This window comes from Manis pentadactyla, chromosome 8 (assembly GCF_030020395.1).
Source record: "Manis pentadactyla isolate mManPen7 chromosome 8, mManPen7.hap1, whole genome shotgun sequence".
NCBI classification, from domain to species: Eukaryota; Metazoa; Chordata; class Mammalia; order Pholidota; family Manidae; genus Manis; species Manis pentadactyla.
In genome coordinates, this window is record NC_080026.1 from 132,355,179 (window position 1) to 132,376,934 (window position 21,756).

General features: G+C 40.9%; 1 protein-coding gene across 4 annotated transcripts in view; it reads left to right on the forward strand.

Moving 5' to 3' along the window:
• The first annotated feature begins 62 nt into the window (after nucleotides 1-62).
• ACADSB (acyl-CoA dehydrogenase short/branched chain) overlaps nucleotides 63-21,756 on the forward strand; it is a 36,037-nt gene continuing 14,343 nt past the window's right edge. The window contains exons 1-4 of one of the 4 annotated variants that reach the window (XM_036898878.2): nucleotides 102-219; nucleotides 17,310-17,375; nucleotides 18,465-18,624; nucleotides 18,826-18,926. In XM_036898878.2, coding sequence (XP_036754773.2) covers nucleotides 18,606-18,624; nucleotides 18,826-18,926 — 120 coding nt within the window. In that variant the 5' untranslated portion in view covers nucleotides 102-219; nucleotides 17,310-17,375; nucleotides 18,465-18,605. Of the gene's footprint in view, nucleotides 220-301; nucleotides 430-13,989; nucleotides 14,009-17,309; nucleotides 17,376-18,464; nucleotides 18,625-18,825; nucleotides 18,927-21,756 lie in introns of those variants that run through there. The other 3 variants (XM_036898876.2, XM_036898880.2, XM_036898879.2) reach the window with 3 other exon arrangements.

Sequence of the window (21,756 nt, forward strand, 5' to 3'; positions counted from 1 at the left end):
GTGCTATATGTCTCTCTTGGGGTTCCGTAGTCGCGAGGGGGCGGGGCCAAACGGGAGTGAAGGGCGGGGGGGCGGGACGGGGCCCCGGCTCCGCCCTCTCCCAGGCTCTGGCTAGCGGCCCGTAGACTCGGAGGAGTGGCCCCGCACCATCCACTGCGCCGCCCGCCTGCAGCTGAGATGGAGGGATCCGCGATTCGGCTGCTGCGCTGCAGCGAGCTGGTGAGTGAGCGTCCTCGGTGTCAGGGATGACCTTGGCCCCTGCGGCGGGGTCTTATCCTAACGGGACCTGGGCGCTCGCCCACGTCCCGGGCCGATGCCTCCCTCCCTTCATCCTCCGGGTCGGTCACAGAATCTCCAAAGCGAGCCGGCCACGACCCCGACTTCCTCCAGGATTCGGGCTTCTGTGAGGAAGACGTGGAGTGGCAGCTGGTGAGAAGGGGCGGGGGGCTTATCTAGAAGCTTCTTTGGAGGAGCAAACACCTTGCGTGGAGTCGGAGAGCCACGGCTGCAAGATGTCCTTTGCAGGCCACTGGGCCCTGGAAGCCCCGGGTCTCGGGTTTTTGGAAGCATTTTGCAGAGATGGCACCTCTCCGATGCCACCCTTCCCCAGTAATTACGTTTCACTACTACCAACCCGATCCGCAAAAAGATTGTTAAAATACAGGCACAGGCTTATTATGAACGGGGTGTGCTTCCTGTCTTCCCTCCTGTGGCCCTGCCCCAAAGTTAGGAAGGGAGCTCGGAGTTAGTCGGACATACCCACCAGAAAGAGAACTCCCTCTGCCCCTTGTCTTATGGCTGAGTGGGCCCTAGGACCTTCTGCGAGTAAGCTCGCCGTTGCAAAGGGGGACCCATTCCAGTCCCGCTTCCTGGAACTACAGCCGAAATCTGCCTCCTAGGAATATTCAACAGTGGAACCTAGTTGTGCTCCCTGGACCGACACAAACCGTTGATTCTAAAACAGCTTTTGTGTTGGGGTTTTCATAACATTAAACATTCCTACTTTCTTCAGCCCTTCTCCCTATGGCGTGCTTCCCAGGATCCTCAGGCATTTGGATACTCTGTTTGTCAGTGTACCTCATTCTTCAACGTTCCCACTGCTGGCTTTTTAACTTTTTATATTCCTTTGTGTTTGCGTTAACTAGTTAAAGGTTCTTCAATTGCTGCTCTAGTCTTATGCCCAGAGGCAGGAATCTTTCCTTCATTAGAGATAATTAGCTGACTGTTTTACAGGCCCAAGGTAAGAAAAGTAGTAAAGTTTTGATAGTGCATTGTCACAAACATGTTTTTATAATTACTGCAAAACCATAATTGTGGTTTAATAGTGTAGCAAAGGAAATTCCCTGGGTTTCACAGTGACTTGTTTTAGAGCCAACATTTACTGACCATGTTCTATGAGGCAGGCATGTTCTTGGTGTTGTACCTGCCTCGTGTCATTTAATTCTCACAACCATCCTGAAAAGTAGTTTAATCTTGGTTGTCAAGGCTGACACCGATTAGTGACTTAATAGCTAGAAAATGGTAGAGCTGGTGTTCAAACTGTGGTCTTATTCTAAACAGCCTTCATGCACTACTGCTTCCTCTTGCGTAGGGGATATCAGAGACCTATTTTGTTTGAATTTGTTGGTTTACCATGGCTTCTCATTCTTTATAGTTTTTAAAGCTTTTTTACATAAGTTAGCTAATGTAATTGAGGAGATGTTGACTGTAGCATAGTAGTTAAGATGTGGGTTCTACAACCTGCTTGCTTGAACCCAGGCTCTGTCACTTCCTAGTAGTGTGGTCTCGGGCAGATTACTTAACCTCTTTGGGTCTTAGTTTCCTGATCTGTAAAATGGAGAGAATGGTAGTACCTATGCCATGGGAAGATGTGAGGCACTGAAAATTGTGCTTCCATTAAATGTTCTCTCTTATTATTGCCATGCATGAGGCATTGGGTGCAATGGCAGATACAAAAAGAACCTAAACGCCTGCCTTTAAGAAGTTTATCTTTTAGTGGAGAAGTTAGAACTATATCCAGCCAACCTCATATCATTTAGATGTGGTAGAAATCCTAAAGGCTCCACAGTGTGCCTGTGGATTCAGAGGAAGAAATGATGAATAGTATCATTAGGGGAAAGACAGGCTTTTTGGAAGCTGGGTCTAGATTTTAGCAGGGAAAAGAAGTCAGGAGAACACTGCACCCAGAGGGGCCTGGGACTTAAGGGATTCTGGAACTTACCCTTTGGGTTGTGGAAGGGTTTGAGCCTTGGAGATACATAATCAGAGCAATGATTTAATTAGATTGCTGTCATAGCAAGTGGCATGGAAGGTAGACTTGTAAAGTGTACCTAATTTTGGTCCCTATTCAAAGATAAAGAGCCAGAATTTAGGGAGATTTTACTCTAGCCCAGTGACGGCATTTTATATCCACTACCCTATATAATGGTCCTGTGAACTCTATTTCACAGGTGAGGAACTGGAGGCAGTATGCAATGTCCTCATGTCTCACAACAGGCATGTTGCAGTGCAGCACTCGGCCCATGCCTGTCCACCCCGAAGATGTCTTCTGTTCTTATAGATGAATTAGAACTAACCTGTACATTTTGTTGAAATTCTGAGGCGCTGTTTGCCAAAGGTTTTTTTTTTTTTTTAATAATTATTTTTTATTGAAGGGTAGTTGACGCACAGTATTACATTACATTAGTTTCAAGTGTACAACACAGTGGTAGAACATTTATATACATAATTCTAGGTTCCAGCTATCACCCTACCAAGCTGTTAAAATATCTTGACTATATTCCTTATGCTATACATCACATCCCGGTTACTTATTTATTTTACCATTGAAAGTCTGTCCTTTTTTTTTTTTTTTGTGAGGGCATCTCTCATATTTATTGATCAAATGGTTGTTAACGACAATAAAATTCTGTATAGGGGAGTCAATGCTCAATGCACAATCATTAATCCACCCCAAGCCTAATTTTCGTCAGTCTCCAATCTTCTGAGGCATAACAAACAAGTTCTTACATGGAGAAAAAATTCTTACATAATGAATAAGTTACATAGTGAACAGTACAAGGGCAGTCATCACAGAAACTTTCGGTTTTGCTCATGCATTATGAACTATAAACAGTCAGTTCAAATATGAAAACTCATTTGGTTTTTATACTTGATTTATATGTGGATACCACATTTCTCTCTTTATTATTATGATTTTTAATAAAATGCTGAAGTGGTAGGTAGATACAAGATAAAGGTAGAAAACATAGTTTAGTGTTGTAAGAGAGCAAATGTAGATGATCAGGTGTGTGCCTGTAGACTATGTGTTAATCCAAGCTAGACCAGGGCAATAAAACATCCATGTATGCAGAAGATTTCTCTCAGAACGGGGGGGTGAGGTTCTAAGCCTCACCTCTGTTGATCCCCAATTTCTCACCTGATGGCCCCCCTGCGACTGTGCCTGTCTTAGGTTGTTCCTCCCTTGAGGAATCTTACCCGTCTCTGGCTAACCAGTCATCTTCCGGGGCCATACAGGGAAATGTGAAGTTGGTAAGTGAGAGGGAAGCCTTATTGTTTGAAAAGGTTAGCTTTTTACTTCTTTGCATATTTATGCCCTGTGGCTTCTATGCCCAGCATTTGTCTTGAGGTATCTTTACCACTTGGAAGAATTATGATACTCGGTAAATTTGATATGAGGCACGAATTCTATTTAAGGGTTGTAATTAGGAAGGAAGAAGAAAAGCTATAGAAGTGGCAGATGGCAGAAAACATGGGAAGATTGATTATTTCTTTGACATATCTTCTTGTAGAGTAACTTCAGCATGTATAGGTTTTAAGCTACTACTTAAATTGCGCACACACATTAACATAATAGGAGTATAGTTACATAACCAAAGCCTATCTGTAATTACCAGCCATCTCCAGTGAAACCAAGAAAACCAGTTAGGCACCTTAGGCATTTGTGAAAACTTATCTATGATATGGTGGATATTGTCCAACTGAACTTGAACAGTCTGAGAGAAATCAGACAAATTAAAACAACCCATTCCTGGGGACTGTTCACATGCCATATGTTCTTTTAACAGTAAATAGTCTGTAGTTGTAAGACTTTGGAGCGCTACAATTTGCACTTCTCCAAATTCTTGGTTGAGTTCCAACAGTATAGATCCAGTCAAATTTGTTGTTTTACTGTATGCACAGGTCAGCTTAGATATCTCCTTCCTCATTCCCATGGCAAGTCCAGGAACTGGTGGGATGAGTGCATCTACTGCTGTAGCAGTGCGTGGATCTTTGTTGGGGTTTTTTGATGATCATCTTCTGGCATGAGTCTTCCAGAGAGTGCAGATGTTGGAAGTTCTTTTTCATATCGTATCTCAGTTCATTTTCGGGGTAGCCCAATTAGGCTTTGATCCTCTGTATAAACACAAACAGACCATTTGCCTACACTTTTATATGCCCTTTATACCCTTGTGTAGAACTCGTTGGAGGTTACCACACAGGAACTGCCCTTTTTTTTTTTGCTTTGTTTTTGGTATCACTAATCTACACTTACATGACAAATATTATGTTTACTAGGCTCTCCCCTATACCAGGTCTCCCCTATAAACCCCTTTACAGTCACTGTCCATCAGCATAGCAAAATGTTGTAGAATCACTACTTGCCTTCTCTGTGATGTACAGCCCTCCCTTTTCTCCTACCCCCCCATGCATGTTAATCTTAATACCCCCCTACTTCTCCCCCCCTTATCTCTCCCTACCCACCCATCCTCCCCAGTCCCTTTCCCTTTGGTACCTGTTAGTCCATTCTTGAGTTCTGTGATTCTGCTGCTGTTTTGTTCCTTCAGTTTTTCCTTTGTTCTTATATTCCACAGATAAGTGAAATCATTTGGTATTTCTCTTTCTCCGCTTGGCTTGTTTCACTGAGCATAATACCCTCGAGCTCCATCCATGTTGCTGCAAATGATTGGATTTGCCCTTTTCTTATGGCTGAGTAGTATTCCATTGTGTATATGTACCACATCTTCTTTATCCATTCATCTATTGATGGACATTTAGGTTGCTTCCAATTCTTGGCTATTGTAAATAGTGCTGCAATAAACATAGGGGTGCATCTGTCTTTCTCAAACTTGATTGCTGCGTTCTTAGGGTAAATTCCTAGGAGTGGAATTCCTGGGTCAAATGGTAAGTCTGTTTTGAGCATTTTGATGTACCTCCATACTGCTTTCCACAATGGTTGAACTAACTTACATTCCCACCAGCAGTGTAGGAGGGTTCCCCTTTCTCCACAGCCTCGCCAACATTTGTTGTTGTTTGTCTTTTGGATGGCAGCCATCCTTACTGGTGTGAGGTGATACCTCATTGTAGTTTTAATTTGCATTTCTCTGATAATTAGCGATGTGGAGCATCTTTTCATGTGTCTGTTGGCCATCTGTATTTCTTTTTTGGAGAACTGTCTGTTCAGTTCCTCTGCCCATTTTTTAATTGGGTTATTTGTTTTTTGTTTGTTGAGGCGTGTGAGCTCCTTATATATTCTGGACGTCAAGCCTTTATCGGATGTGTCATTTTCAAATATATTCTCCCATACTGTAGGGATCCTTCTTGTTCTATTGATGGTGTCTTTTGCTGTACAGAAGCTTTTCAGCTTAATATAGTCCCACTTACTCATTTTTGCTGTTGTTTTCCTTGCCCGGGGAGATATGTTCAAGAAGAGGTCACTCATGTTTATGTCTAAGAGGTTTTTGCCTATGTTTCCTTCCAAGAGTTTAATGGTTTCATGGCTTACATTCACGTCTTTGATCCATTTTGAGTTTACTTTTGTATATGGGGTTAGACAATGGTCCAGTTTCATTCTCCTACATGTAGCTGTCCAGTTTTGCCAGCACCACCTGTTGAAGAGACTGTCATTTCGCCATTGTATGTCCATGGCTCCTTTATCAAATATTAATTGACCATATATGTCTGGGTTAATGTCTGGATTCTCTAGTCTGTTCCATTGGTCTGTGGCTCTGCTCTTGTGCCAGTACCAAATTGTCTTGATTACTATGGCTTTATAGTAGAGCTTGAAGTTGGGGAGTGAGATCCCCCCTACTTTATTCTTCTTTCTCAGGATTGCTTTGGCTATTCGGGGTCTTTGGTGTTTCCATATGAATTTTTGAATTATTTGTTCCAGTTCATTGAAGAATGTTGCTGGTAGTTTCATAGGGATTGCATCAAATCTGTATATTGCTTTGGGCAGGATGGCCATTTTGACTATATTAATTTTTCCTAGCCACGAGCATGGGATGAGTTTCCATCTGTTAGTGTCCCCTTTAATTTCTCTTAAGAGTGACTTGTAGTTTTCATAGTATAAGTCTTTCACTTCTTTGGTTAGGTTTATTCCTAGGTATTTTATTTTTTTTGATGCAATTGTGAATGGAGTTGTTTTCCTGATTTCTCTTTCTGTTGGTTCATTGTTAGTATATAGGAAAGCCACAGATTTCTGTGTGTTGATTTTGTATCCTGCAACTTTGCTGTATTCCGATATCAGTTCTAGTAGTTTTGGGGTGGAGTCTTTAGGGTTTTTTATGTACAGTATCATGTCATCTGCCAATAGTGACAGTTTAACTTCTTCTTTACCAATCTGGATTCCTTGTATTTCTTTGTTTTGTCTGATTGCCGTGGCTAGGACCTCCAGTACTATGTTAAATAACAGTGGAGAGAGTGGGCATCCCTGTCTAGTTCCCGATCTCAGAGGAAATGCTGTCAGGTTCTCGCTGTTCAATATAATGTTGGCTGTGGGTTTATCATAGATGGCCTTTATTATGTTGAGGTACTTGCCCTCTATTCCCATTTTACTGAGAGTTTTTAACATGAATGGATGTTGAACTTTGTCAAATGCTTTTTCAGCATCTATGGAGATGATCATGTGGTTTTTGTCTTTCTTTTTGTTGATGTGGTGGATGATGTTGATGGACTTTCGAATGTTGTACCATCCTTGCATCCCTGGGATGAATCCCACTTGGTCATGGTGTATGATCCTTTTGATGTATTTTTGAATTCGGTTTGCTAATATTTTGTTGAGTATTTTTGCATCTACGTTCATCAGGGATATTGGTCTGTAGTTTTCTTTTTTGGTGGGGTCTTTGCCTGGTTTTGGTATTAGGGTGATGTTAGCTTCATAGAATGAGTTTGGGAGTATCCCCTCCTCCTCTATTTTTTCGAAAACTTTAAGGAGAATGGGTATTATGTCTTCCCTGTATGTCTGATAAAATTCCGAGGTAAATCCATCTGGCCCGGGGGTTTTGTTCTTTGGTAGTTTTTTGATTACCTCTTCAATTTCGTTGCTGGTAATTGGTCTGTTTAGATTTTCTGTTTCTTCCTGGGTCAATCTTGGAAGGTTATATTTTTCTAGGAAGTTGTCCATTTCTCCTAGGTTTCCCAGCTTGTTAGCATATAGGTTTTCATAGTATTCTCTAATAATTCTTTGCATTTCCGTGGGGTCCGTCGTGATTTTTCCTTTTTCATTTCTGATACTGTTGATTTGTGTTGACTCTCTTTTCTTCTTAATAAGTCTGGCTAGAGGCTTATCTATTTTGTTTATTTTCTCGAAGAACCAGCTCTTGGTTTCATTGATTTTTGCTATTGTTTTATTCTTCTCAATTTTATTTATTTCTTCTCTGATCTTTATTATGTCCCTCCTTCTGCTGACCTTAGGCCTCATCTGTTCTTCTTTTTCCAATTTCGATAATTGTGACATTAGACCATTCATTTGGGATTGCTCTTCCTTTTTTAAATATGCTTGGCTTGCTATATACTTTCCTCTTAAGACTGCTTTTGCTGTGTCCCACAGAAGTTGGGGCTTAGTTTTGTTGTTGTCATTTGTTTCCATATATTGCTGGATCTCCATTTTGATTTGGTCATTGATCCATTGATTATTTAGGAGCGTGTTGTTAAGCCTCCATGTGTTTGTGAGCCTCTTTGCTTTCTTTGTACAGTTTATTTCTAGTTTTATGCCTTTGTGGTCTGAAAAGTTGGTTGGTAGGATTTCAATCTTTTGGAATTTTCTGAGGCTCTTTTTATGGCCTAGTATGTGGTCTATTCTGGAGAATGTTCCATGTGCACTTGAGAAGAATGTATATCCCGCTGCTTTTGGATGTAGAGTTCTATAGATGTCTATTAGGTCCATCTGCTCTAGTGTGTTGTTCAGTGCTTCCGTGTCCTTACTTATTTTCTGCCCAGTGGATCTATCCTTTGGGGTGAGTGGTGTGTTGAAGTCTCCTAGAATGAATGCATTGCAGTCTATATCCCCCTTTAGTTCTGTTAGTATTTGTTTCACATATGCTGGTGCTCCTGTGTTGGGTGCATATATATTTAGAATGGTTATATCCTCTTGTTTGACTGAGCCCTTTATCATTATGTAGTGTCCTTCTTTATCTCTTGTTACTTTCTTTGTTTTGAAGTCTATTTTGTCTGATATTAGTACTGCAACCCCTGCTTTCTTCTCACTGTTGTTTGCTTGAAATATGTTTTTCCATCCCTTGACTTTTAGTCTGTACATGTCTTTGGGTTTGAGGTGAGTTTCTTGTAAGCAGCATATAGATGGGTCTTGCTTTTTTATCCATTCTGTTACTCTGTGTCTTGATTGGTGCATTCAACCCATTAACATTTAGGGTGACTATTGAAAGATAGGTACTTATTGCCATTGCAGGCTTTAAATTCGTGGTTACCAAAGGTTCAAGGTTAGCCTCTTTAGTATCTTACTGCCTAACTTAGCTCGCTTATTGAGCTGTTATATACACTGTCTGGAGATTCTTTTCTTCTCTCCCTTCTTGTTCCTCCTCCTCGATTCTTCATATGTTGGGTGTTTTGTGCTGTGCTCTTTCTAGGAGTGCTCCCATCTAGAGCAGTCCCTGTAAGATGTTCTGTAGAGGTGGTTTGTGGAAAGCAAATTCCCTCAGCTTTTGTTTGTCTGGGAATTGTTTAATCCCACCGTCATATTTGAATGATAGTCGTGCTGGATACAGTATCCTTGGTTCAAGGCCCTTCTGTTTCATTGTATTAAATATATCATGCCATTCTCTTCTGGCCTGTAGGGTTTCTGTTGAGAAATCTGACGTTAGCCTGATGGGTTTCCCTTTATAGGTGACCTTTTTCTCTCTAGCTGCCTTTAACACTCTTTCCTTGTCCTTGATCTTTGCCATTTTAATTATTATGTGTCTTGGTGTTGCCCTTCTTGGATCCTTTCTGTTGGGGGTTCTGTGTATTTCCGTGGTCTGTTCGATTACTTCCTCCCCCAGTGTGGGGAAGTTTTCAGCAATTATTTCTTCTAAGATACTTTCCATCTCTTTTCCTCTCTCTTCTTCTTCTGGGACCCCTATAATACGGATATTGTTCCTTTTGGATTGGTCACACAGTTCTCTTAATATTGTTTCATTCCTGGAGATCCTTTTGTCTCTCTCTCTATGTCACCTTCTATGCATTCCTGTTCTCTGATTTCAATTCCATCAATGGCCTCTTGCATTCTATCCATTCTGCTTATAAACCCTTCCAGAGTTTGTTTCATTTCTGCGATCTCCTTTCTGGCATCTGTGATCTCCTTCCGGACTTCATCCCATTTCTCTTGCGTATTTCTCTGCATCTCTGTCAGCATGTTTATGATTCTTATTTTGAATTCTTTTTCAGGAAGACTGGTTAGGTCTGTCTCCTTCTCTGGTGTTGTCTCTGTGATCTTTGTCTGCCTGTAGCTTTGCCTTTTCATGGTGATAGGAATAGTTTGCAGAGCTGGGACGAGTGACGGCTGGAAGGACTTCCTTTCTTGTTGGTTTGTGGCCCTCCTCTCCTGGGAGAACAGCGGCCTCTAGTGGCTTGTGCTGCGCAGCTGCGCGCAGACAGGGTTCCTGCTTCCTGCCCGGCTGCTATGGAGTTAATCTCCGCTGTTGCTGTGGGCGTGGCCTGGCTCGGGCAGCTACTCCAAAGTGGTGGAGTCGCGTTGGAGCAGGAGCTGCTGGGAGGCTATTTATCTCCGTAAGGGGCCTCCCTGCTCCCTGCAGCCCATGGGTTCGGGTGCCCAGAGATCCCTGGATTCCCTACCTCTGGATTAAGTGACCCGCCCTGCCCCTTTAAGACTTCCAAAAAGCACCCGCCAAAACAAAACAACGACCACCAAAAAAAAAAAAAAAATTTTTTAATTAAAAAAAAAAAAAAAGTTTTTAATTAAAAAAAAAAAAAAAAAAAGGTGGTCGTTCGTTTTTCTTTATTCTCCGGTGCCAGCCTCAGGCCTCTGCTCACCGGTCTTGCTGCCCTGTTTCCCTAGTATTGGGGTCCCTATCCCTTTAAGACTTCCAAAAAGCGCTCGCCAAAACAAAACAGCAAAAAAGCAAAAAAAAAAATGGTCGCGCGCTTTTCTTATGCCCTCTGTCGCCCAGCCTCCAGTGCCTGCTCACTGTTCTTGCTGCCCTGTTTTCCCAGTATCGAGGGCCCTGCACTCTGGCCCGGATGGCGGGGGCTGGGTGCTCGGCAGCCCTGGGCTCCGTCTCCCTCCCGCTCTGCCTGCTCTTCTCCCGCCAGGAGCTGGGGGGAGGGGCGCTCGGCTCCCGCGGGGCCGGGGCTTGTATCTTACCCCCTTCACGAGGCGCTGGGTTCTCTCAGGTGCGGATGTGGTCTGGATATTGTCCTGTGTCCTCTGGTCTTTATTCTAGGAAGGGTTGTCTTTGTTATACTTTCATAGATATATGTTGTTTTGGGAGGAGATTTCCGCTGCTCTACTCACGCCGCCATCTTCCGCCTCCCCCCCCCCCCCCGCCAAAGGTTTTTACAAGAAAAATGGCAAGTGGCTTGCAGAAGGAACCCCAAATCTCAGATGCCACTTAGACCATTTCAGAGGTTCACTTATGGTATAACAAGGCCCTCACCTAGGATAATGGCACAGATGGTTAGAGAAGAAGACATAGTAATTAAGGGAGACTTGAGATGATTTGATAATAACCTTGAAATGGAGGAATTAGAACTCCACGTTTTCTAAATGGAGTGGGCAAGATTGGGTGATCTGAAGAAAAAGTTGTTTAGGGGGAACAGAAGGAAAATGATGTGTTCATTTAAAACTTTAGACTTTAAAAGTGTCAGCCTTATAACTAGAAGTGTTTTAGAAACTAAGTGGGAAATGGCTGTGGAAACTAGCAGAAAAATGAGAGCTAGAGATTGAGCCTTTGGAGTACATTGCAGACCATGGGGCAGATGTTGAAGATCAAGGCAAAGCAAAAGGAGGCTTTGGAACTGACATACACGTGGCCCTCTTATGTAACCAGGCAGGTGACACATGCTGGCCACATTCTTCTCCTACTGCCCTAGGTTGTGGGCTAGGTGGAGCAGAGTCCTGCCAAGGGAGCAAGTTTCCCTTACAACAAAGCATAAAGGAAAGAAGGAGAAGGTGGTATAAGGATTTGCTTATTAATTATGTTTTATCATTCTTGTTCATATTCTTTAGTGCAGTAGTTTAACCAGCATTTATTTCTGTATATCTCAGTAACTCAAGGATTTCCATTTTCATCTAGACAAACCTTTTAGCAAATCCTGACTAAATCCAGGCTATACATTTTAAAACCTGATTAACTACTGCTTAACTCATTTTAGATTTAAAGCTGATAGATTTAAAGCTGATCTTTATCTGCTTTCGTATCCATGGGCCAAAACTTCTATGCCAGAATCTCTTCTGCTTGCTTTCTCCATAGACTGTAGCTTCTGTTTGGGTGTTCTCCAAAGCTAATAAACTTGTAGTCTTGTCCTTTCACTAGTCTCAGGCTCCTCATTCCAGTATCTAGTAGTTCCTTAACAATGCCACCACTTTCTAAAATAATGCATTTCCTCAGGAGAGGCCCAAAACCAAGACAGGGCACAGTGCCAGGGCATCAGCAATAAAGGAAACTTACTTGTCTTCTCTCTAATTTTGGCCAAGTCTGCAAGTTCTCTTTCCCAAACTACCAGTATAGAAAAATGAAAACAGTCACTATCTCCACTTATTTCCAAAGAAAGCATGAAAGATGGAATTATTAACAAACTTAGAAAAATGTTTTAATTGTGCAGTTAACTTGGGTCCAACACTTTACCGGGTCCTGGGAGGTTCTTTGACTCACTCTCCTTTTCAGGGAAACTAGGTTGTTAGCAGAAAGAACAGTTAAAAGTATAGTCAAAAGGCCTGAGTTCTAGAGTAGCAGTCACACCTTCAAATGCTCACAGGGGCCAGATGGATAGCAGATCAAGAGAAGGAAGCATGTAAACCTAAACGGTCCTCCCCTGTTACCAGGATGAATTCACACGCTGCGTCAGTTTGCATGCCACCATCTCCACAAACTGGCCCTGGGTTACTCCCTTGCTGTGCCTTGCACTTCTCAGATCCTACAAGCTCTGCTTTTGATGGATTGTTTTCCTTATATGGCACAAATTCTGATTGTGCTTTTGCTCTTAGGACTAAGAGTAAAGTTTCTAAGTTTCCTTTTCCTTCTTTTGCTCCAATTCTGAATAGAGCATATTTGTCGAATTCTCCTCAATCAGCCCCAGGGTAACAGGCACCCTTATGCATTTGCTAGTGGGAGTGAGAATGGTTTAACCGCTTTGGGGAAACCTACCAGAATTTTTAATTCATTGTTTGCCCTTTGACGTAGAATTCCAGCTTCCAGTTTATGCTACAGGCTGATAGTGACATAATGAATGTCAAAGATTATTCATTGCAGCAGGATTTTCTTAACAGAAACTTTGATTGATGAAATATGTACATAGATTCATAGGAAGTTGCATAAATTGTAGAGATCCCTTATCTACCCTGATTTCCCGATGTTACATCTTAGTAGTACAGTTACCAAAACCAGGAAATTGGTATTGTTTCAGTGTGAAGGAATAAACAGCCCACCAAAGTGGTATGAAAATTACTCTAAACTGAAAACATCTGAACAGTCAGCTGCCAGAAGAAATAAATATGTTTTAAACTTGAAAAGACCCTCTTGAAAATACATCTGTACCTATAAAGAAACTGTCTTTTCTTTTATTAATCTGTCTGTTGTTAATTTCTAGTCACCCCACCACCCAACATTCAAACCTGAGTGGGTAGAGGAAAAGTTTTCTTTCCAAGGAATGTACATACACATGTAGTTCTTTGGTATTTTATCACCAGTAGATTTGTGTAGCTTTGTGTATGCTCAAGGTCCAGATTAACACATTGGCACAGATCTCCCTTATTGAGATGTTATCTATAATAACAAAAGGAATTCTGTTACACCATTCTAGCAAGTAGAGAGATGCTCTGTTGAACTGAAGAAGAGGAAAGATTTTTAAAGGTAGAGTGAAGCAGAAAAGAGCAAATTTTTAGCATAGAATCCATTGTTTTAGGGAAGATTGCCCTCCTAATGGGCACAGATGGAGTCTTTCAGGAAATTTCTTACTGCTGACTAGGAGATTCCATGTTGACTGATCAAGGTTACATGGGGGTGTGCGGGCCTGAGACTGCCGTTAGGTTAGGTATTAAGTCTTGGTTTGCTGACATAGGGCCATTACATGATTGGCTGCATCTTTGGGCCTGTGGTTTTCTTTTTAACAAATCAGTGGGAACATCTTTTATTATGATATTTGGTCTCTTGTCCTCAGTTCCTGAAACTGCTTCAGAGCCTTAAAGGTGAAGTGGGCATGTTGTTACTCATAATGAACCTCTTCAACCACACTTCAGTTTGCGTTAACGAGGTGACTTGTGGAAAGTATCTAAGGATCGGGCTGGTTGCTAGGGCTCCAACCACGTGATGAGAGAGTTGGAACTTTCTGTCCCACTGCCCAGTCTCCAGGAGCGGGGAAAGGCAGGAGGCTGAATCAGTCCCCAGTGGCCAGTGCTTTAGTCAGTCATGCTTATATAATGAAGCCTCTATAAAAACCCAATGGACAGGGTTTGGAGAGCTTTCAGGTCAGTGAACATGGCGTGCTAGCTCCTCACCCTTTTCCATACCTCACCCTATGCATTTCTTCATCAGCTGTTCGTGAGTATGTCCTTTCCTAATAAACCAGTAACCCAGTAAGTAAAATGTTCCTCCGAGTTCTGTGAGCTGCTCCAGCAAATTAAACCAACTCAAAGAGGGGGTACTGGGAACCTCCAGTCTGTAGCCAGTGGGTCTGAAGCACAGGTGACATCCTGGGTTTGTGACAGTTGGGGGCAAGGGGTGGTCTTGTGACACTGAGCCCTGAACTTGTGATCTAATGCTTTCTCCAGGTAGGTAGTATCAAAATTGAGTTGAATTGTAGGACACCCAACTGGTGTCGGAGAATTGCTTTTTGGTGTGGGGGGAACCCCACAGGTTGGAATTGGTCCCAGAATGATTACAAGTGAATCACATACCCACACTGATGGGGATGGGGAGGAAAGAAGTTTCAGAAACCGTGCTTTGGCTGGATACTGCAAGGCTAAAGACAAAAAAACTGGATGCAAGCACTGTGCTCTGATGTGTTTCTCATGGTGATGTGAGTTAGCATTCTGAAACTCTTTTGTATGTGTTCCATCTGGAATGAAATCAAAGTATGAAAAATACACACACACATTAATGCATACATGCCATAAAGAGAGCTGGAAGCCACATTTGGTGGGAACCAATGAACATAAGGATTTAGGGTAAAGGTCTCTTGTGTTACATCTAAACATTTCTTTTGGAAAAGCTCAGCTTCTCTCATGTGTCTGTCTTTGTGTCTTTCAGACATTGTAAACGCTTCCAGATTGGAAGCACTTCAAGAATGTTGACTTCCATTAAACTGGAACACAGAGAATATGACTAATATAAAGACTAACATAGTGGCTAAACTAAGTAAGTTTAGCAAAAGATTTACCAGAATGTTCAGTCAGGTATTAACCTTTTTTATGCCATTGGTGAAAGATATTCAACAATGTAAAGTTCAAAATGTCTTAAAATGCATAAAATAATGTATATTGTATGTAATATATATTGTAATCCTGTAAATTGGATTACAAAGGAAATCAGTTATAATTAAAGTTGTAAAAAATGTTTAATTGTGATATAGTAAAACATGCTTTTAAATAAGACTTGGCAGCAATTCAAATACCTACATAATTTTGAAGTACTTGTGAGCACCAAGAATATCTCAAAATATTTGCACCAACTGTATTTGATATAAAAACATTGTAACTTCTTTGGGTAAGAGACACAGATAACTCCTAATACTACTGTCACTCTTGCCTGTATTCGTAATTGAGGGAAATGCTACATTTCAGTTAGACATTAGTGAAATAAAGGTAACACTCTTTTCCCCCATCCAAGTTCGTGGGCTTTATTGTTCTGTCCACCAGAGGCTACAGACCCCGAGTTTGATCATCGGTACTTCTAAGTGCAACAAAACTGGTCAGTTGAGTAGGAAATAGATCAGACTCAAGCTCTGAAAAGTGTTTGGCAAGTCATAAATAACCATTATTCCATTGAAGTAGTGATTGCTGCTATTACAAAAAAATGTGATGATGTGGTACAGTGGGTTATAACTGTGGAAAATCATTTTGATGGACTGGACACCAAAGCTGCAGAGGCTGAGGTCAACACCGAAGGGCAAGGGGCAGTTGAAATTGTCATCAAAATCTTGGGCTATGTGGTTAAAGGCCGGGAAAGGCAATGATTCCTTTATTAAAGACTGTCGTATTAAAGGGAATTTTTTTTTTTGCCAAAAAATATACGTAATAGCTTTCAGTGCTTTAGTTAAAAAGGGATCCCATTCCCTTAGCATGTAGCCACTGTATTTTATAATGAGCATCTTCAGTAATGTCACCTGACATTTGTGTACCACTTCATACTTTTTAAAGTACAATTTCCTGTGTTACCTCGTGAGTCTATTGGCATGTGGTGAGCAGTCATACTCTTTGTCAGAAGCAGTACTTAAACTAAGGGGATCACTTATGTCAGTGGTAAAAAATGGGGATTAGTGTAAGACCCACTGGCTTCTTAAGTTTCTCAGTGGAAGACTTTCTGTTAAAGATAAACTCAAGTGCAAAGGTGATCATTGACTCCGAGACAATTCCATCTTGGGTCCACTAACGTAAATAAAAGCTCCTCTGGAAATAAAAACCATAAGCAATGTGTTGGGGTTTTTGAAATGTAATAGGCAACTTTCATGATCATTTTGTGAAGACTGGTTGGCTTGTTGCTTTCTTTCGTTTAAATATGCATTGAGGGTCCATCCCATCTGTGGCCCTACTATCAGCCATTGGAGCAAAACTGCACCCACACTCCCTCCCTTCTCCCAGGTTCTGCCTTTGGGCTTCCTGCTACTCAGTAGCACCCCTTCTTTGTGAGCCCCTTGGCCCTTCATGTCCTCCCTCATCCCTCCTTACCCTTTTTAATTCTTCCATCAGGAGGAAAGCAGTATCTTATGTACCCCCTTCCTTCGTTCTTGGCCAAAGTTCCTGTCCAACTCTGTCTTTCAATGAGAAAAAGATATTCTAGCAGCTTTGCCCTAAACTGTCTCCTAATTTTGAAAACAAAAGAAAATTAACTAGTAAAACAGACACACACATTTTTCTTCTGACTGGCCAATGTTTCTTTTACCCAGGTGAATTCGGAGCAGAATACCTCACTTCTAGGCACATAAGTACCGAGATTGACCAATACATAGGAAAGATTAACAATGGTTTTGAACGTAGTGACCCTTGTTTCTTTTTTTTCTTTTTGTCCCTGTTAATTAAAAACTATTGAGAAAATATATTGCATGTTACTACATTTGTACTTAGTCCTGCAAAGCTTGGCTTTGTTTCCTGCCTGTTGTATAAGCTGTGTCTTGGCATCCTGACTAGGTCATAAATTCACAAGCTGGCTAATTTTATTTGCCTTCATACCAGCCACATGCTCTCAGGCAATTGTCAGATGCTTACTCAGTATATTCTCTAAATCCTTGTTGAACAAAACGAAAAAGTAACTCTTCTTTAAAAAATTTTTTGAGGTATAACTTACATACTATAAAATTCGCTCTTCCTGAGGGTGTGATACAATGATTTTTGGTTAATCTGCAGTCATGCAACCATCACCACAATCCGATTTCAGAACATTTCCATCACTCCGCAAGATTACCTGCCCTAATGCAGTCATTCACTTCTCACCCGACCCCAGCCCCACACATGCACTACTCTGCTCTCTGGATGGATTCGCCTTCTCTGGAAATTTCATGTAAATATCACAAATTTTATGTGATTTTTTTGAAGCTGGCTGCTTTAACTTAGCATGATTTTAGGTTTAAGAAAAGACTAATAACTTATTTCTCCTATGCTAGAATTCTACAACACAGAAAGGGAGAGCAGGCATTTAAAATTGGATTGTTTCTTTTCTCAGCAAATCCATTGCTGAGGCAAGTTGAAGGTTTTGGGACACTGCAAAAGGGAGATACAATAATGACAAGTAAGGGCAACCTACAGGTTAACTGTGTTACTGCCACCGCGACCACTTGTTAGGACCACCACTAAGCATCTTAGGAGTTGTAGCCGAAATAGTTGTTAATATTTATTGTGCTCTTACTACATTGTAGATGCTATGCTTACACCCTTTATGTGGATTGTCTCATTAATCCTCACAGAACTCCAAGAGATTGTAAGACTATGGGAGGTTTTAACTGAGAGTTTAGAAATCACTTACCCAAGATCACATAGCCAGTAATTACCAAATGCTAGGATTTGAAGCCAGTTCTTTCAGACTCCAAAGCCTATTTTCTTAACCCTGTATGCTGCACTGTCTCTTACTAAAGAGAAGCTGAAGAAATGAAACTGGCTGTGGAAACAGAAAAAGCTAGCAGCCATTCAGGGTAGGGCAGGTCCTCCCCGCCAGGAGGGACCCTTACAGTTAGTGGTCACTCAGCCTGGTTATATTCAGGGTTCCCTAATTGAAGAAGTCAGTGAAATGCAACGTTTTAAGAATGAGTTCCTAGAAGGGACTAGCGGTTACCAAAGGGAAAGGGTTGGGGAGGATGGGTGGGGAGGGAGGGAGAAGGAGATTAAGATGCTTTATAATTAGCACTCACAATATGGGTAGGTGACAGGGAAGGCACTACCGCCTGAAGACATCTAATGACTGTAGCATCTTTCTACAGTGATGGATAGTGACTGCAGTTGGGGGGGACTTGATAATATGGGTGAATGTTGAAACCACAATGTTGCTCATGTGAAACCTTCATAAGATTTTATATCAGTGATACCTTAATTTTTTTAAAAAATGAGTTCCATCTAGAAAGTTCTGTTTCTTTGAAAGTAAAAGTTAATTATCTGGGAGATTTGTTTCTTTCGAAGAGCTTATTGCTGGATAAAGGAGATACATGTTAACAAACCAATTTTATTCACAAGACAGTGAATTTTAAAATGTGCCAGGTTAAGCTTTTATTTCAATGATAATAAGATGTAAGAATGGGTTATAAACTTATTCCCAAGGAAACTAACATTCAAATACTTCCCTTACCTTTTGTATGTGTGTTCCCCATTCAATGGGGACTGTCTATAGCTAAGAAGAAACTTCCTAACTCGCCTGTCTTCTTGGAAGACTCCTCCTTGTGTCCTGCAATCTTCCCAGTCAGAAGCTCTACTCAGTGTACCAAATAATGGGGTCCCCTGTGCCCCCCTGCAAACATTTACAGAGGAGGAGATGATGATAAAAAAGACAGGTGAGTAAACTACTTAGTTTCCCCCATTATTCCTATGCCCTGATTTGGGTCTACAGAATGAAATTATGTGACATGTTTGGGGAACATATTCATCTAAATTTATAAATGGGATTTTTTATCAATTTTTTTTTTAATTTTGAAAAAAGTGATACATGTCATATAAATAGAATAAAGACTTAATCGGGTTTTTTTTCCCTACAGTTAAAAAATTTGCCCAAGAACAAGTTGCTCCTTTGGTTTCAACAATGGATGAAAATTCAAAAATGGAGAAATCAGTAATACAAGGATTATTTCAACAAGGGGTATATAACAGAATTCTCCCAATTTCAAGCTTTTATATATATCTTCCAGTGTTAAAATATGTGCATACTTTTAAATTTAGGAACTCTAAGGACAGTATAATGAAGTCTTTGATCCCTAGTCAGAACTATCTGTGTTCTCTTTTAGATCAAGATTTCAGTTAAAGATTTTTTAAATTGTTTTAACGTTTTAAATTAGAAATACTGTGTTTTAAGCAAAAGATTAGAAGCAAGAGAGATAACCTTTATCTCTGAGCTGCCTTAGACCAGTGGTACTCAACTGGGGGCTATTTTATCACCCAAGAGACATTTGGTGGTGTCTTGAGACATTTATGATTGTCACAACTGGGGGTGCTACTAGCATGTAGTGGGAGAGTGGCCAGGAATGTGCTAAGCGTCCCACAGGACAGCCACTGATGACACAGAATTGTCCAGCTCCCTAATGCTGAGATTAAGAAACCTGACCTCGTTAGTAAGACTTTACATTAGAGCATATATTCTACCCAAACCCCTCTGGTCTTTAAATAATATTATTTCCATCCTCTACTAACTTTGGGCTTTCGTTGTTCTTCTAATTCTTTTAGTTATAAGGTTAGACTGTTTGAGTGTTTTGTTTGTTTTGTATCTGGAGATAGGCTTGTATCTCTATTAACATCCCTCTGAGAACTACTTTCCTGAATCCCAGATTTTGAACTGTTGTGTTTCCATTTTCATTTGTTTCCAGGTATTGTCTGATTTCCTCTTTGATTTCCCAGTGGCATGATGGTTAGCCTCCACGTGTTTACAGGTTTTCCAGTTTTTTATTTAGAATTGATTTCTGGTTTCATTTGTTGTGGTTAGAAAAAATCCTTGATATATTCAGTCCTTTTAAATTTATTGATACTTCTTTTGTGGCCTAAAATGTGATCTCTCCTGGGACATGGTCCATGTGCACTTGAAAACAATGTGTATTCTGCTGGTTTGGGGTGGACTGTTCTGTGTATGTCTGTGAAGTCCATCTGGCCTAATGTGTCATTCAAAGCCACTATTTCCTTATTGATTTTCTATCTGGATGATATATCCATTGATGTAAGAAGTGCGTTAAAATCCCCTACTCTTAATTGTTTTGCCCTCAATTTCTTCTTTTATGTATATTAATACTTTATATATTTAGGTGCTCTTATGTTGGGTGCATAGATATTTACAGTTGCTATATCCTCTTGTTGGATTGATGGCTTTATGTAATGTCCTTCTTTGTCTCATGTTGTTACAGTCTTTATTTTAAAGTCTTCTTTTTCTGATAAAAGTATGCCTACCCCAGCTTTATTTATTTAGTTTTTTGCTTCCTTTTGGATGCAATGTCTTTTTCAACCCCTTCACTTTCATTCTGTATGTGTCTTAAGGTCTTAAGTGGATTTTTTTGTGGCAGCATAGGTGGGTCTTGTTCTTTAACCATTCAGTCACCCTCTATCTTTCGATTGGAGCATTTACTGCATTTACATTTAGAGTAATCATTGATAGGTATATACTTACTGTCATTTTGTTCATTGTTTTCTCATTTTTGTAGATCTTTTCTATTCCTTCTCTTGCTCTCTTGTGATTTGATGACTTTCTGTGTGTTATGCTTGGATTTCTTTCTCGTTTTTTGTGTATCTGTTATAGGTTTTTGGCTCTGGTTACCATGAGTTCATATGTACCATCCTGTATATTCAGCAGTCAATATTAAATTGATGGTTGTTTAAGTTTGAACACATTCTAATGGCACAGAGTTTTTATTCCCCCTCTGCATGTGTTATGTACATGATGTCATATTTTGTGTATCCCTTCACTAAGTTTTGTAGATATAATTGATTTTACTACTTGTATCTTTCACCCTACATACCTGCTTTATAAGTGATAAATCTCCTACCTTTGCTGTATGTTTGCTTCTACCCATGAAATTCTTCCCTTTGATAATTTTCTCCTCTAATTAGGACCTTTATTTTTCCACTTAAAGAAGTCCCTTTACTATTTCTTGTAAGGCTGGATTAGAGGTGATGAACTCCTTTAACTTGTATTTATCTGGGAAACTGATAACCTTTGCCAGGTAGGGTATCTTGGCTGTCTAAGTTTTTTTTTTTCATTTCACACCCTGAATATCAGGCCCCTCCTCTCAGGCCTGCAGAGGTTCTGCTGAAAAATCAGCCGATAGTTTTTTGTGGTTTCCTTTGTATGACTGTTTGCTTTGTTCTTGCTGCCTGTACCGTTCTCTTTATCTTTAATTTTTGCCATTTTAGTTGTCGTATGTCTCGGTGTGGTCTTTACCTGTGGAAGATGCGTTCTTCCAGTCTTCAGGTTGTTTTCAGAGGGAGTTGCTTTACATGCACTGGTTGCCTTGGTGTGTTGGTGGGAGGAAGAGCTCAGGACCCTCCTACTCTGCCATCTTCCCTGCTCTGTCCTGGAAATTTACAAATGCTGCTCTCAAAACCCTGCTATGTCAACTGCACGGAGTAAAAAAGGGAACATTCCATGTCATACACAGTCTACATATGAAAGATGGTCTGTGGGTTGCAGCACACCACTGAGTCACACACGTGGGCTGGGGGAAGATTCCTGGTTCTTGAAGGGGAAACAGCCCACTTTTGAAGCCATTCTTTTGTATCCTGAAACAAGTAGCCCCCCATCATGAGAAAAACCAAAGGTATCTCCTGACATGGACATTGGACAGAAATGCTTGAGGGCCAGGGACACAATTAAAGAGGTTATACACAGATGTCACCTACCAACCAGCAGTTGCACCCACTCTCCCTATCCTTACCTACACCCCACCCTGCTGTTCCTCCCGGAGGCAATGGGGTACCCAGATGTCCTAGAA